The sequence below is a fragment of the Oncorhynchus gorbuscha genome, linkage group LG04 (assembly GCF_021184085.1).
Source record: "Oncorhynchus gorbuscha isolate QuinsamMale2020 ecotype Even-year linkage group LG04, OgorEven_v1.0, whole genome shotgun sequence".
NCBI lineage: Eukaryota > Metazoa > Chordata > Actinopteri > Salmoniformes > Salmonidae > Oncorhynchus > Oncorhynchus gorbuscha.
This window is the reverse complement of record NC_060176.1, coordinates 69125502-69139594: the sequence shown is the minus strand read 5'-3', so window position 1 is coordinate 69139594 and position 14093 is coordinate 69125502. Positions and strand designations below refer to the sequence as shown.

The 14093-nt window shown below is 44.7% G+C and overlaps 1 protein-coding gene across 7 annotated transcripts in view; it reads right to left on the bottom strand.

Moving 5' to 3' along the window:
- LOC124034586 (myocyte-specific enhancer factor 2C-like) overlaps positions 1 to 14093 on the bottom strand; it is a 137100-nt gene that overhangs the window by 41839 nt on the left and 81168 nt on the right. For all 7 annotated transcript variants that reach the window (XM_046347982.1, XM_046347980.1, XM_046347981.1 and 4 more), the window contains exon 3: positions 5016 to 5219. In XM_046347982.1, coding sequence (XP_046203938.1) covers positions 5016 to 5219 — 204 coding nt within the window. The remainder of the gene's footprint in view (positions 1 to 5015; positions 5220 to 14093) is intronic.

Genomic DNA, 14093 nt, shown 5'->3' with positions numbered 1-14093 from the left:
GGAAGTGTTTTTTTCTCCCTCCAATTGATGGTGTCAAAAAGGGTAAAAACAAAGCATGCTGTTGGGGACAACATTAGTGTCTTGGTCTCTTTGGTTTCACAGATATTTGTGGAAGTGTCATCCTCAGCTGAGAGTCAATTTAGCCCTTCTCAACCCGATTATCTGCCTTCCACTTCTCTCTCTCCCTCTTCTCTCTCTCTTCTCTCTTCCTCATTGCTCCCTGCCTTTTCTCTCCCTCCCTCTTCTCTCTCTATTCTCTCTCTCCCTCTTCTCTCCCTCTTCTCTCTCACCCTATTCTCTCTCTTTCAATATTTTCTATCTCCTTTTCATTGATCAACATGATAGCAGTGACTGAACAAGGAGGAAAGGCATAGCCAGATAAATGAAGAATAGAAGGAAAAAAATAGAGTGAGAGAGAGAGAGAGCAATGGAGCCTCTTTTAAAACATACTATAGCTGGAGAGGCTGTGCAACCCTCTCAGTGCCACTCTCTCAACAACGCTAATTATCAACCAAAGACATGCTAATTACATAGAGCTTTATTGCTAATGTAGCAGGCCTCTCTGCCAGCCGCCCACACGCTGTGCTGAACATCCCTACCTCTGCCTCTCCTCCTACTATACCTTCAGGCACAGCAGCCAATCGCAAAAAACTGAGATGCTCCGTTTGTGTGTGTGTGTTTGTGTGTTTGTGTGTCCATGTATATGTTCATATCTAAGGAGTTATAGAGATACAGTATAGTCTTCCCTTGCTACAGCTCACATATATCAAATATGTCACATGGTGGACTATTCCTTGTCTCTCTGGTCTTTGGCCTACCACCTCCATCTCCCAATGGCTCCTCCTGTCCTCCTGTCCTGGACATCCTACCCATATTGCCATCACAACAGGAAGTCTGCTTTGTCCCCCCCTCACACCCGCATCCCCCACCTGTGACGTAACCTAGCAGCGATACACGAGGCTCGGCAGGAGAGATCCGACCCCCTCTCCTCCCTCCGTCTCTCTAGCTCCCACGGGAAACGTGCTTGTGGCTGCGATGTGGCCAATCCCGTTAGCACGCCACGGCTAAGCCCTCTTCCAATCGATTTCTCCCGCTGCGAGTCGGAACCGAGTCTGCCCCAGGATCACAGAAGTCAGCACCGCAGCTCTCCCCGCTACGCTCTTAAATGCGCTCCTCAAGCACGGCTGTTTACGCATTAGCCTTTCCCCACTCCGCATTAGCCTTTCCCCACTCCGCATTAGCCTTTCCCCACTCCGCATTAGCCTTCCTCCACTCCGCATTAGCCTTCCTCCACTCCGCATTAGCCTTCCTCCAGTCTGCATTAGCCTTTCCCCATTCTGCATTAACCTTTCTCCACGCCGCATTAGCCTTTCCCCACTCCGCATTATCCTTTCCCCACTCCGCATTAGCCTTTCCCCACTCCGCATTAGCCTTTCCCCACTCCGCATTAGCCTTCCTCCACTATGCATTAGCCTTTCCCCACTCCGCATTAGCCTTTCTCCACTCCGCATTAGCCTTTCCCCACTCCGCATTAGCCTTTCCCCACTCCGCATTAGCCTTTCCCCACTCCGCATTAGCCTTCCTCCACTCCGCATTAGCCTTTCCCCACTCCGCATTAGCCTTCCCCCACTCCGCATTAGCCTTTCCCCACTCCGCATTAGCCTTTCCCCACTCCGCATTAGCCTTTCCCCACTCCGCATTAGCCTTTCCCCACTCCGCATTAGCCTTCCTCCAGTCTGCATTAGCCTTTCCCCCACTCCGCATTAGCCTTTCCCCACTCCGCATTAGCCTTTCCCCACTCCGCATTAGCCTTCCTCCACTCCGCATTAGCCTTTCCCCACTCCGCATTAGCCTTCCCCCACTCCGCATTAGCCTTTCCCCACTCCGCATTAGCCTTTCCCCACTCCGCATTAGCCTTTCCCCACTCCGCATTAGCCTTCCTCCACTCCGCATTAGCCTTTCCCCACTCCGCATTAGCCTTCCTCCAGTCTGCATTAGCCTTTCCCCCACTCCGCATTAGCCTTTCCCCACTCCGCATTAGCCTTTCCCCACTCCGCATTAGCCTTCCTCCACTCCGCATTAGCCTTTCCCCACTCCGCATTAGCCTTCCCCCACTCCGCATTAGCCTTTCCCCACTCCGCATTAGCCTTTCCCCACTCCGCATTAGCCTTTCCCCACTCCGCATTAGCCTTCCTCCACTCCGCATTAGCCTTCCTCCACTCCGCATTAGCCTTCCTCCACTCCGCATTAGCCTTCCTCCACTCCGTATTAGCCTTTCCCCACTCCGCATTAGCCTTCCTCCACTCCGCATTAGCCTTCCTCCACTCCGCATTATCCTTTCCCCACTCCGCATTAGCCTTCCTCCACTCCGCATTATCCTTCCTCCACTCCGCATTAGCCTTTCTCCACTCCGCATTAGCCTTCCTCCACTCCGCATTAGCCTTCCTCCACTCCGCATTAGCCTTCCTCCACTCCGTATTAGCCTTTCCCCACTCCGCATTAGCCTTCCTCCACTCCGCATTAGCCTTCCTCCACTCCGCATTAGCCTTTCCCCACTCCGCATTAGCCTTCCTCCACTCCGCATTAGCCTTCCTCCACTCCGCATTAGCCTTCCTCCACTCCGCATTAGCCTTTCCCCACTCTGCATTAGCCTTTCCCCACTCCGCATTATCCTTCCTCCACTCCGCATTAGCCTTCCTCCACTCCGCATTAGCCTTCCCCCACTCCGCATTAGCCTTCCTCCACTCCGCATTAGCCTTCCTCCACTCCGCATTAGCCTTCCTCCACTCCGCATTAGCCTTTCCCCACTCCGCATTAGCCTTTCCCCACTCCGCATTATCCTTCCTCCACTCCGCATTAGCCTTCCTCCACTCGGCTAATGGAGAGCTGCAAAGCCCCTGCAGGTCTGTTCACAGGCACTTGTTGAAACGTGACGGCTCTCTTCATTGTCTCTGTGGGACCGGCTGATTGGCTATGCAGGCTATGCTATGGATAAGATCGTCTGCTAAATGAGTCAATGTAAATGAAATAACACAGAGAAAAGCTTCTTATCTTTCTCTGTGTAGTGGGGTGTGATTTCTATGCAGCTGCACGGTAGGGGAATTCTCCAGGGTATTTCACAGGAATACAAAGAGACTTTGGGGATACTACATAGAGTGTACATCAGTGGATGCTGCTGAGGGGAGGACGGCTCATAATAATGGCCGGAAAGGAGCTAATGGAATGGCATCAAAGACCTGACAACCATGTGTTTGATGTATTTGATACCATTCCACTGATTCTGCTCCAGTCTTTACCACGAGCCTGTTCTCCCAAATGAAGGTGCCACCAACCTCCTGTGCTATAGATAAATACTATATTATAAATGTCCTTACAATACATTGCACTATTTTGAAATACGCAATTTCACTGTAATTAATACATTGTAATGCATATGACCAATGCATGTCACCACCACAATCTAATGCATCTGGTAGGGTTGCATTTGAAAAGTAAGAGCAGTTGTGAAGTGGTAAGCAGCGCATATCTAAGGCTATCAACATCATATACTTGCCTCCTTAAATGCATTCTCTGCTAATGTATACAGTCTGTGTTTTAATCGTTAATTCTACTTATACTTTGATAAGCTACTCTAAACAGTGTATATGTTTTAGTTTACCACTTGAAATAGGACGTCTATGGCCTGGCCTGTACTCAGCATCAACAATGGAGCATGCATTATATAGTATGTGTTATTTTATTGCTTTTGAGTGTTCAGGAAACTTCACAAAAAATGTTACTTGACGTGATGTCATATTTGTTTTGTTATTGTGTATGACCCTCTTCTCCTATTTTTATGTCACTCTAATAGCTGGTGATCCTATGATTGCTTCTGTGTTGTCAAGGGCCCCTCTCACATGTTGTGTTGTCAAGGGCACCTTTGTGTGTATGTGTGTGTGGGTGTGTGGGTGGGTGTTTTTGTGTGTGTTTGTGTGTGTATGTGTGGGTGTGTTTGTGTGTTTAGGTGGTTGTGTAGGTTTAAGAGGGCATCTATGTGTAACATTAAGTCACAGTGTGTGTGTGTGTGTGTGTGTATGCATGTGTGTGTGTGTGGCCCACCAGGGTTAGACAGATCGTCATGGTGACCGTTGTGTAACCAGGGTCACGCTGGAGCTTAAGGATCCTTCATGATGTTGGCCTGTCCCTCTGGCCTGGCGGGAGCAACTCACCTGACACGGCCGTTTAGTGTCCCACTGAGCCGGGCGTCCCCACACCAAGGCAACCAATGGCAAGATGTCCCCTGTAGCGCAAGTCACCTCACTGCCAAGGGGACACTAACAATGGGACTCTAACTCGGGGACTCTAACTCTGGGACTCTAACTAGGGGACTTTAACTAGGGGACTCTATAACAATGAGACTCTAACTAGGGGACTCAAACTAGGGGACTTTAACTAGGGGACTTTAACTAGGGGACTCTAACAATGAGACTCTAACTAGGGGACTCAAACTAGGGGACTTTAACTAGGGGACTTTAACTAGGGGACTCTAACAATGAGACTCTAACTAGGGGACTCAAACTAGGGGACTTTAACTAGGGGACTTTAACTAGGGGACTCTAACAATGAGACTCTAACTAGGGGACTCAAACTAGGGGACTTTAACTAGGGGACTCTAACTAGGGGCTAAACCTCACAGGGGCTAAGTGTGATCTTACAGACAGCAAGGACTGTAGGGGCCTGTAGGGGCCTGTCTCTTTAACCTCGTAAGAGAGAGCCTAAGAGATAGTCTACACAGATATCAAATGAGGATGACTTTGGGTGGATAAATGAAGCTTTGGTAGTCTAGATATGAACCCAATATGAGCCCAATTGTCATTAAGTGTGTGTGTGTGTGTGTGTGTGTGTGTGTGTGTGTGTGTGTGTGTGTGTGTGTGTGTGTGTGTGTGTGTGTGTGTGTGTGTGTGTGTGTGTGTGTGTGTGTGTGTGTGTGTGTGTGTGTGTGTGTGTGTGTGTGTGTGTGGTGCCCGGGGACTCACTTCCACAATGTCAGAGTTGGTCCTGCTCTCGTGGGGCTCGTTGTACTCGGTGTACTTGAGCAGCACCTTGTCCATATCAGTGCTGGCATACTGGAACAGCTTATTGGTGCTGTTGAAGATGATGAGAGCGATCTCACAGTCACACAGCACGCTCAGCTCATACGCCTTCTTCATCAGGCCAAACTTCCTCTTTGTAAACGTCACCTACAGAAAGAAAGAGAGGAGGAGAAAGGAGAGAGGAGGGGGAGAGAGAGGTTAGAGAGAGGGTGAGCATCTGAGGATGAATTTAGAAGCATGTTTTCATCACTGGTATGTGTGCTGTGTTTTCCTTGTTGGGGACTGGAATGGGGTGTTTCAGTTCCTCTACAGTACACCTGACCAGACCAAACCCCTGTGTTAACATCAACCTGGATTTTCCAACACACAATCCTCATTTTATTATGAAAATAAAATAAAACTCCATACTTTACTTTTTTGGTTTCCTTCATAATGTATGAAGAAAAGAGAAATCTGGCGCAATCAGAGCTTTTCCACTCATAAATCATGAAACTGAACGCTGCATGAAAGAATTTCTCAAAGTCAGGGCTGTTCTGCACTCCAACCTGTTCTCCACTGAAAGGTGAAAGGTTACTGTAACTGTCCATATACTCTGGTGAGAAGAAAATAGAGGCTGATAAGAAATGCGATCTGTCTTGAAGAGATAACAATGACGCAGATCAGTTCACCACACCACACAGACGTGCGTGCACGCGTAAGTACCAACACCACACACACACACACACACACACACACACACACACACACACACACACACACACACACACACACACACACACACACACACACACACACACACACACACACACACACACACACACACACACACACACACACACACACACACACACACACACACACACACTCTATTGTGGGCTTGAGAGAGTATAGCTACGACTGCTAACAGTCTATTAAAGAAGCATCATTGTATTTGTAAAAATAACACAGGGGTTTGCTTGCTGAGTTTTGTTTCATATAGCTACTTCTTGAAGCACAAGGTAGATAGAAGTGTTACACCACAGAAACCACACAGTTTTCACATATGGGGACCTGTGTGTGTGTGTGTGTGTGTGTGTGTGTGTGTGTGTGTGTGTGTGTGTGTGTGTGTGTGTGTGTGTGTGTGTGTGTGTGTGTGTGTGTGTGTGTGTGTGTGTGTGTGTGTGTGTGTGTGTGTGTGTGTGTGTGTGTGTACGTGCGGTCGTGTGTGTGCATGTGTTTGAGGCCCACTACCTCAGCACATCATCTTTAAACACAAACATATAAAGGTACCTTTAGCTTTCTAAATAGCACCATGTGAGTTATGTCTCATGCCTCAGTTCATGTCTCATGCCTTCAGTGGTGGGAGGAAAATGGTCACCCACACCAGCGCAGTAATTTCAAAGCTACACGCCCAAGGTGAAACCCACTAGATGTCTGGCTTCATAAGCTCTTTGCTGTCTCTCTCTTTTTGTCTCTCTCTATCCCTCCCTCTCTCTCCTTTCTCTGTGACTGGAGCTGGAACCTGATGAAGGTTGATTGAGAGACAGAGATAGAGAGCGAGAAGGGGGGTGTTTGTCTCTTCTATTCACTCCTGACACCTTACCTCCCCAATAACACACCATTTACACACATACTGATGAATATGAATGGCTCGGAAAGATTATGAGCACAGCCAACTGTTCAGGTCTAACAGAATGACAGTTCTAGAGTTAAAACCTTTGCTTAGGCATACAGATGTAGGATCATAATTTGAGCCAGTTTGCTACAGCAGGAAAATAATCCTGCAGCAACAGGAAATGTGAAATATTAAGTGAATTAAAATGAATGGCCATTTTTGTAGACGTTGATACATTTTTCATGAGGGCAAATCAAGTCTGAAATGTCAAAGTTGAAATTTAAAACTCAAATACTCAACAAGTTTGCATTTTTCCTGCAGGAAAATACTCAGCAGTAAATGTTTGATCGAATGAAGATCCTACATCTGTATATGGATGGACCACATCAATTTATCAGTGAAGGAATGAATTAATGTATCAATGCAGATCTTTCTGATGTTATCATTGAGGTCTTCAGGAGCTGAAAAGCTCAGAGGATTGAAAGAGGAGAAGAAGGATAGATGTCTGTTTTGCCTTTCCTTTCCTGAAATGAAATCGGACAGGACGCACCACAGAAATGTTGTAATATCAAACAATATCTATCATCCTCCCCTCATTGTCCTTCCTTCTACGATGAGTTGAGAAGCGTCATTCTGTATAGGCCAACCTCAGATGAACTACCGACCCTGTCCCAGCCTTCCCTCCCAGTTGGTGAGAGATGTCACATGCCACAATGAGCTCCATATCGAATGGCCACCAGGGCTAAAGACAACAGAGGTGAAACCAGAGACAGGCGACGCTTTCAACTCCCCGTACCATTATGCATGAAAAAGGCTCTAGAATTCACTAATACGTGACTGATTTACCACTGAAAGACTCCCAGGGCTTTAAATACCATGGTGACATTTACAGTCATACCGAAATGCTAAAAAATGAACCTCTTTCAGAGGCAAAGGACCAAAGGCAGGTAGAGACTGGATGATTAATTGTCATAACAAGCCCACAGGAAACTATAATGCACTGGGACAGAAATACAAACATCAAGGCCTAACTAGGCCTGCTGGCTGCTGGCTACACGACAAACTCAACAAGACACCACTAGAAGGTCACGTGAGTTTAGTCTGGAACAGGTCCTAAGTGGTGTCTTCCTCAGGTGGCAGGAAGTTGAAGGAACTTCGAAGAAGTTGAAGGAACATACAGGAAGTTGAAGAAACTTACAGGAAGTTGAAGTTCTGGTGCCAGAGTCATTAGGGTAAGATACATTGTTGTAGTAGACCAGTAGTGGACCTAATCTAACATGCAGGCCCATGCTGGCATCACCCACTCACTTTAAACTGACATTAATACTATAAAAGGTGGCAGGTAGCACACATGGCACTACCAGCGGCAGAGCTAATGTATCTCAAAGGCAAGGCCCATATTATGTATAGAATCTGTAACAACAAAAAATCTTTACAAATAACACCTACATAAAAATCCCATACACCACCATTCCATACTCTTAATACCTACACCTGAAAAATCCCCCACACACATACATATGGATTAGATATATTAAAAGTAATCCATATATACAAAATGAAGCAGGTACTGTAGCTCTAGATAGTTCTCTGAGTGGTGGTGATTTGAACTGCTTGTGACCTCACTTGATGATGTCATGTGCCCACAGTTAGCCGTCGGACATGACCCTTGTGCTGGTGATGTCATCACTCACCGCAGCCACCTCCTGTCGCTATGAGCCAGTGTTGTGTTCGAGATCACCTAAAGCAAGACTGATTCAAGACCAAGACGGAGAAAATCGAGTCCAAATCAAGACCAGGACTGGAGGGGGATGGGCAAGACTGAGTCCAGACCGGAACTGGGAGGTGGACAAGGGGTTCGAGACCGAGTCAACACCGAGACCAGAAAAATGCGATTCCAATTCAAGACCATGATTGTAATTTTCATTTTCAAATTCTGTGTTCATATTTTAGAACATTTGGATTTTCTTAGACATTCAGAATAGAGACAAAAATGCATGTTGGAGGAAAATAGATCCACTCTACAAATTATTACTAACCCAAACATAGAATGGAACCATGGGCCTTCTATGCCTTCAGCGAAGGGATAAGGATTTATAAAATAATAATCATAATAATATATAGTAATACTGATAAATATATTATTATTTTCAATGATGTTCTGATTGAATCACTTCAGTTTTTGTTGGAAAGGAATGGGTTAACATGGAAGAGAAAAAAAGATCCAATCAGGATTTTTCTTTCTTGTCTCTCAGGAGATAAATCTAGCTAGCTAAGTCAGCCATTGGCTAGGCCAACAGAAGCTATATAAAATCACTGGACATTCAACTGTATTACAGCACCAGTTTGGATTGACGGGAATCAACCAATCACATTTTTACTTAATAAGTGGGACCATATTTACAAGTACGTATGGAAAGTTCCTGCGCAATAGCGAGCAATAGTTTTCTACGGTCTAGCTTGCTAGATTTTGTTGTGGGCAAATTTACAGCGGCTGCAGCAGGTGTTGTCGAAGAGGATGTTGTTGCTAATTCGTTATCTTCTCCCTTTTCAATAATATATTTCAACAAGAAGATAAGTTTTAAATGATCATCATCTGTTGAGTGTGTTTTTTATTGCAGTGCACTTGGTGTTAGCTATCTCTTTGAAAATAACTTATGTTTGTGAAACATTGTGAAACATAACTTATGTTTGTGAAACATTGTTGCATTTAAAGTGGAGCTGACAGCATTTTAGAATAGGACACCAAAACATTCTGTCAAGCAACCACCCAGATATGGTAATGTTCACGTTTTCTTAAATTCTTATAATGTTTGGGAATTACAGTTGAAGTCGGAAGTTTACATACACCTTAGCCAAATACATTTAAACTTTTTCATTAGTCCTGATATTTAGTCCTAGTAAAAATTCCCTTTTTTAGATCAGTTACGATCACTACTTTATTTTAAGAATGTGATATGTCAGAATAACAGTAGAGAGAATGATTTATTTCAGCTTTTATTTATTTCATTATATTCCCAGTGGATCAGAAGTTTACATACACTCAATTAGTATTTGGTAGCATTGCCTTTAAATTGTTTCACTTGGGTCAAATGTTTCAGGTAGCCTTCCACAAGCTTCCCACAATAAGTTGGGTGAATTTTGGCCCAGTCCTCCTGACAGAGCTTGTGTAACTGAGTCAGGTTTGTGGGCCTACTTGCTCGCACACACTTTTTCAGTTCTGCCCACAAATTTTCTATAGGATTGAACTCAAGGCTTCGTGATGGTCACTCCATACCTCGACTTTGTTGTCCTTAAGCCATTTTGCCACAACTTTGGAAGTATGCTTGGTGTCATTGTCCATTTGGAAAACCCATTTGCGAACAAGCTTTAACTTCCTGACTGATGTCTTGAGATGTTGCTTCAATATAGCCACATAATTTCCTACCTCATGATGCCATCTATTTTGTGAAGTGCACCAGTCCCTCCTGCAGCAAAGCAACCCCACAACATGATGCTGCCACCCATGTGCTTCATGGTTGGGATGGTGTTCTTCAGCTTGCAAGCATCCCCCTTTTTCCTCCAAACATAAAGATGGTCATTGTGACCAAACAGTTCTATTTTTGTTTTATTAGACCAGAGGACATTTCGCCAAAAAGTACGATCTTTGTCCCCATGTGCAGTTGCAAACTGTAGTCTGGCTTTTTTTATGCGGTTTTGGAGCAGTGGCTTCTTCCTTGCTGAGTGGCCTTTCAGGTTATGTCGATATAGGATTCATTTTACTGTGGATATAGATACTTTTGTACCTGTTTCCTCCAGCATCTTCACAAGGTCCTTTGCTTTTGTTCTGGGATTGATTTGCACTTTTTGCACCAAAGTAAGCTTGTCTCTAGAAGACAGAATGCGTCTCCTTCCTGAGTGGTATGACGTCTGTGTAGTCCCATGGTGTTTATACTTGAGTGCCATTTTGGAGGTCTACATTTTTTTTCTGAGGTCTTGGCTGATTTCTTTCGATTTTCCCATGATGTCAAGCAAAGAGGCACTGAGTTTGAAGGTAGGCCTTGAAATACATCCACAGGTAAACCTCCAATTGACTCATATTATGTCAATGAGCCTATCAGAAGATTCTAAAGCCATGACATACTTTTTGGGAATTTTCAAAGCTGTTTAAATGCACAGTCAACTTAGTGTATGTAAACTTCTGACCCACTGGAATTGTGACACAGTGAATTATAAGTGAAATAGTCTGTCTGTAAACAATTGTTGGAAAAATGACTTGTGTCATGCACAAAGTAGATGTCCTAACTGACTTACCAAAACTATAGTTTGTTAATAAGACATATGTGGTGGTTGAAAAAGCAGTTTTAATGACTCCAACCTAAGTGTATGTAAACTTCCTACTTCAACTGTATGTATACTAAGGCATTGGTGTAAATTCTATAGCATATAGTGGAAAAGGAGGCGTTGCGTTCCGACACTTCAGTAAATTAAACCGAATAAAAACATCTGTCTTGTCCAGGACCAGAGTCTACACAGACCAGTGCAGTATAGCCAATCAGAGCTATATTAGAACTTTATACAAACAAGCCATTTGCCATAGGGGCCTGCCATCATTCACTTTGAACTGGACTGTGTGTTTACAGGCAGTTGCAAAAGCGCAACTTTAGATCATTAGAATTAATTTGCCAAAAGCCGCAAAATCCACCTGAATGGATGTCTGCAAATATGTAAAACACCACAGGAGTCCTCTTTCATTTAGGACCTGTATGATCCTATTGATCAAACAACTCTGAAAAGGTAGGCTTTCTCTCCCTCAGGTTTGCACATCTACAACAACAACTACATCAACAACTAATGCTAGCCAGAGCAAGATGAGCTAAAAATCGAACAAAGGAATATTCGTTGAAACTTCTCAAACTTTTTCAGCTAGTTGGCCGTCAAAATGACACTGATAAACAATGTGGAATTGTAGCGCCCTTGTCCTTCTGTAGCTTCTCAACCGAGCACCCAAGCTAACTGACCAAAGTTGGCTAGCTTGCTAGCTAGCTACTTCCAGACACAAATGTGACCATTTTACTCGCTGTAGCAGAACTGGTTAGGCTGTTCACTTTTTTTTGCCTATGTTTACTGACACCAGTCATATTCAGCAGGCGTTGCACATTCGTAAATTCATCAGTTGTTCTGCGCTCTGGCACACTCAGACGAGAGTGCTCTGAAATCGGAGTAGATAGCCAGAGTGAATATGTCAATGAAAGAGACATGCTAACTGTATAACTGTCATTCAAGTTGCTAGCTAACCAAATGACACCTGCTGATAATTATGCGTATTTTACTCCGCTGCTCTCGGCTGGTCTTGGGAAGAAATTACGACGCCTCAGCGTCCGAGACCAAGTCAAGACTGAGTACAAATGAATCCGAAACTGAGTCAAGAACCACCCACTAGGTATGTGGCCTCAAATACTGCAACATTGTTACGGGCCCTCTAACCAATGTTCTGGCCCCCACTCCCCACTCCCCACTCCCCACTTCCACTTTGTGACCCAATGCAGTCAGTATCCTTTCAATGGAATGTCCATTGGAGGCCTAACTCTATCTCCGATCTATCCTATTGGTCCCCATACCACCACCACTTTCAATGTTGTTTAACCTCTCTCTAAAACCCTCTCTTTTTGCTGCTGGGTGGGCGCTGTTAGCTACATTAATGTGGTAATCACAGAACATTATTGTAGCACCTTTGCCACTATCAGGGCGGGAGGTTTGCTGGGTAAAACAGTGTAAATCCTTAAGTGTCAAACAAACTGTGGATGAGTGTTTTCTTACTGCAGAAATCTCAGGGGCCCCAGAGTGTGAAATCTATAGTTGCACCTAATTGTGCATGTTCCTAGAATGAGATTATAGGAAGACCAGAGGCCTCACTGTTTGGTGTTTTGTGTGAGAGCATGTCATCTGGTCAGAGGCTGAACGTTCAGCCTCCTCACATAGTGTACTGTATATACACTCCCTCCTTCCCACCCTCACTCCCTCAAGACGGACAGTGTCAACCAAGAGGACAAACGTGTTTACCATGAGGAGCTCCAAAGGACTGAACTGACGTACTATGGCCACAGTCAAGAAAGGAGAAAAGAGTGGAGGGAAAAAGAGGAGAAGAAAAAAAGTCAGCGAGCGGCTTAGGGTGAAGGGGGGGGAGGGAGGGAGGGAGGGCACAGGAAGCACATTTCTATGCAGTTCCTCTCATAACAGGAAGAGTCTGGTGGCTTCCCCTTCACAATGGGCCTCGCTTCTGCTTCCCACCTCCTGGGGGGAGGAGGAGGAGGAGGAGGAGGAGGAGGAGGAGGAGGAGGAGGAGGAGGAGGAGGAGGAGGAGGAGGAGGAGAAGAGAGACAGGGACTGAGAGCAGTCATTTAACCAAGCAAATATACACACAATATATTAAGACTCATGCAAACATCATCACACACATCATACAGATGCCGTATCTTAATAAGAGCCAGGTTCACGCAGCAGAAAAAGAATCCATCAGCAGCAGGAAATGTGAACTGTTATGTGGATTATAATTCATGGCGATTTTTTTTGTAGGCGTTGATACATTTTTCGTTAGGGCAAATCAAGTGTGAAATGTTACATTAAAAACTTTAGAAGCCTTTTTAAAGCTTGAATACACTACAATACTGCGTTCACATAGGATTCACTGTAAACAATTCCTGCAACAGGATGATCAAATTAAGACATGGCATATTTACACACTCAACATAAGTGCATGCACACATGCATACAAGTCAACACTCAATACCAGTGCCCTTCACACACAAACACTTGTCCTATTGTCAGAAGGCTCCCCACACTAAAGGAATAAGGCCTCTCCTAAGTACAAGACTTGGGCCTGAACTCTCCTCAGAGCCAAACAGGCTGCTGGAGATGAATGATGACAACAGGAGCTTTGTTTGAGCTCACATCTCTAATATATGCTTACTCCACTTCCCACCACCACCCAGCACCCACCCACTCCTAATAGACTTTCAGAGTACATAAAAAAAGAACTCCTGTACAAGAGATTATATTGAAATGAATGTTAATCAATTCAAATCTATCAACTAGTAATGTCTGAGAAATAATCCTGCATTACAATATGAAAAGTGGTTAATGCAGTGATTTCATTGGATTTTCTCTTAATATATAATAATAATAATAATATATGCCATTTAGCAGACGCTTTTATCCAAAGCGACTTACAGTCATGTGTGCATACATTCTACGTATGGGTGGTCCCGGGGATCGAACCCACTACCCTGGCGTTACAAGCACCATGCTCTACCAACTGAGCTACACAAATCACTACCTCTTCCCGGAGGTAGTGATTTTTGAGAAAAGCACTCCTGCCCGAGTATGGTCGTGCTCTGTATGTTCCTGTTTAGACTGTAAAACCACAAGTGGAAAGTGATATATCCAGT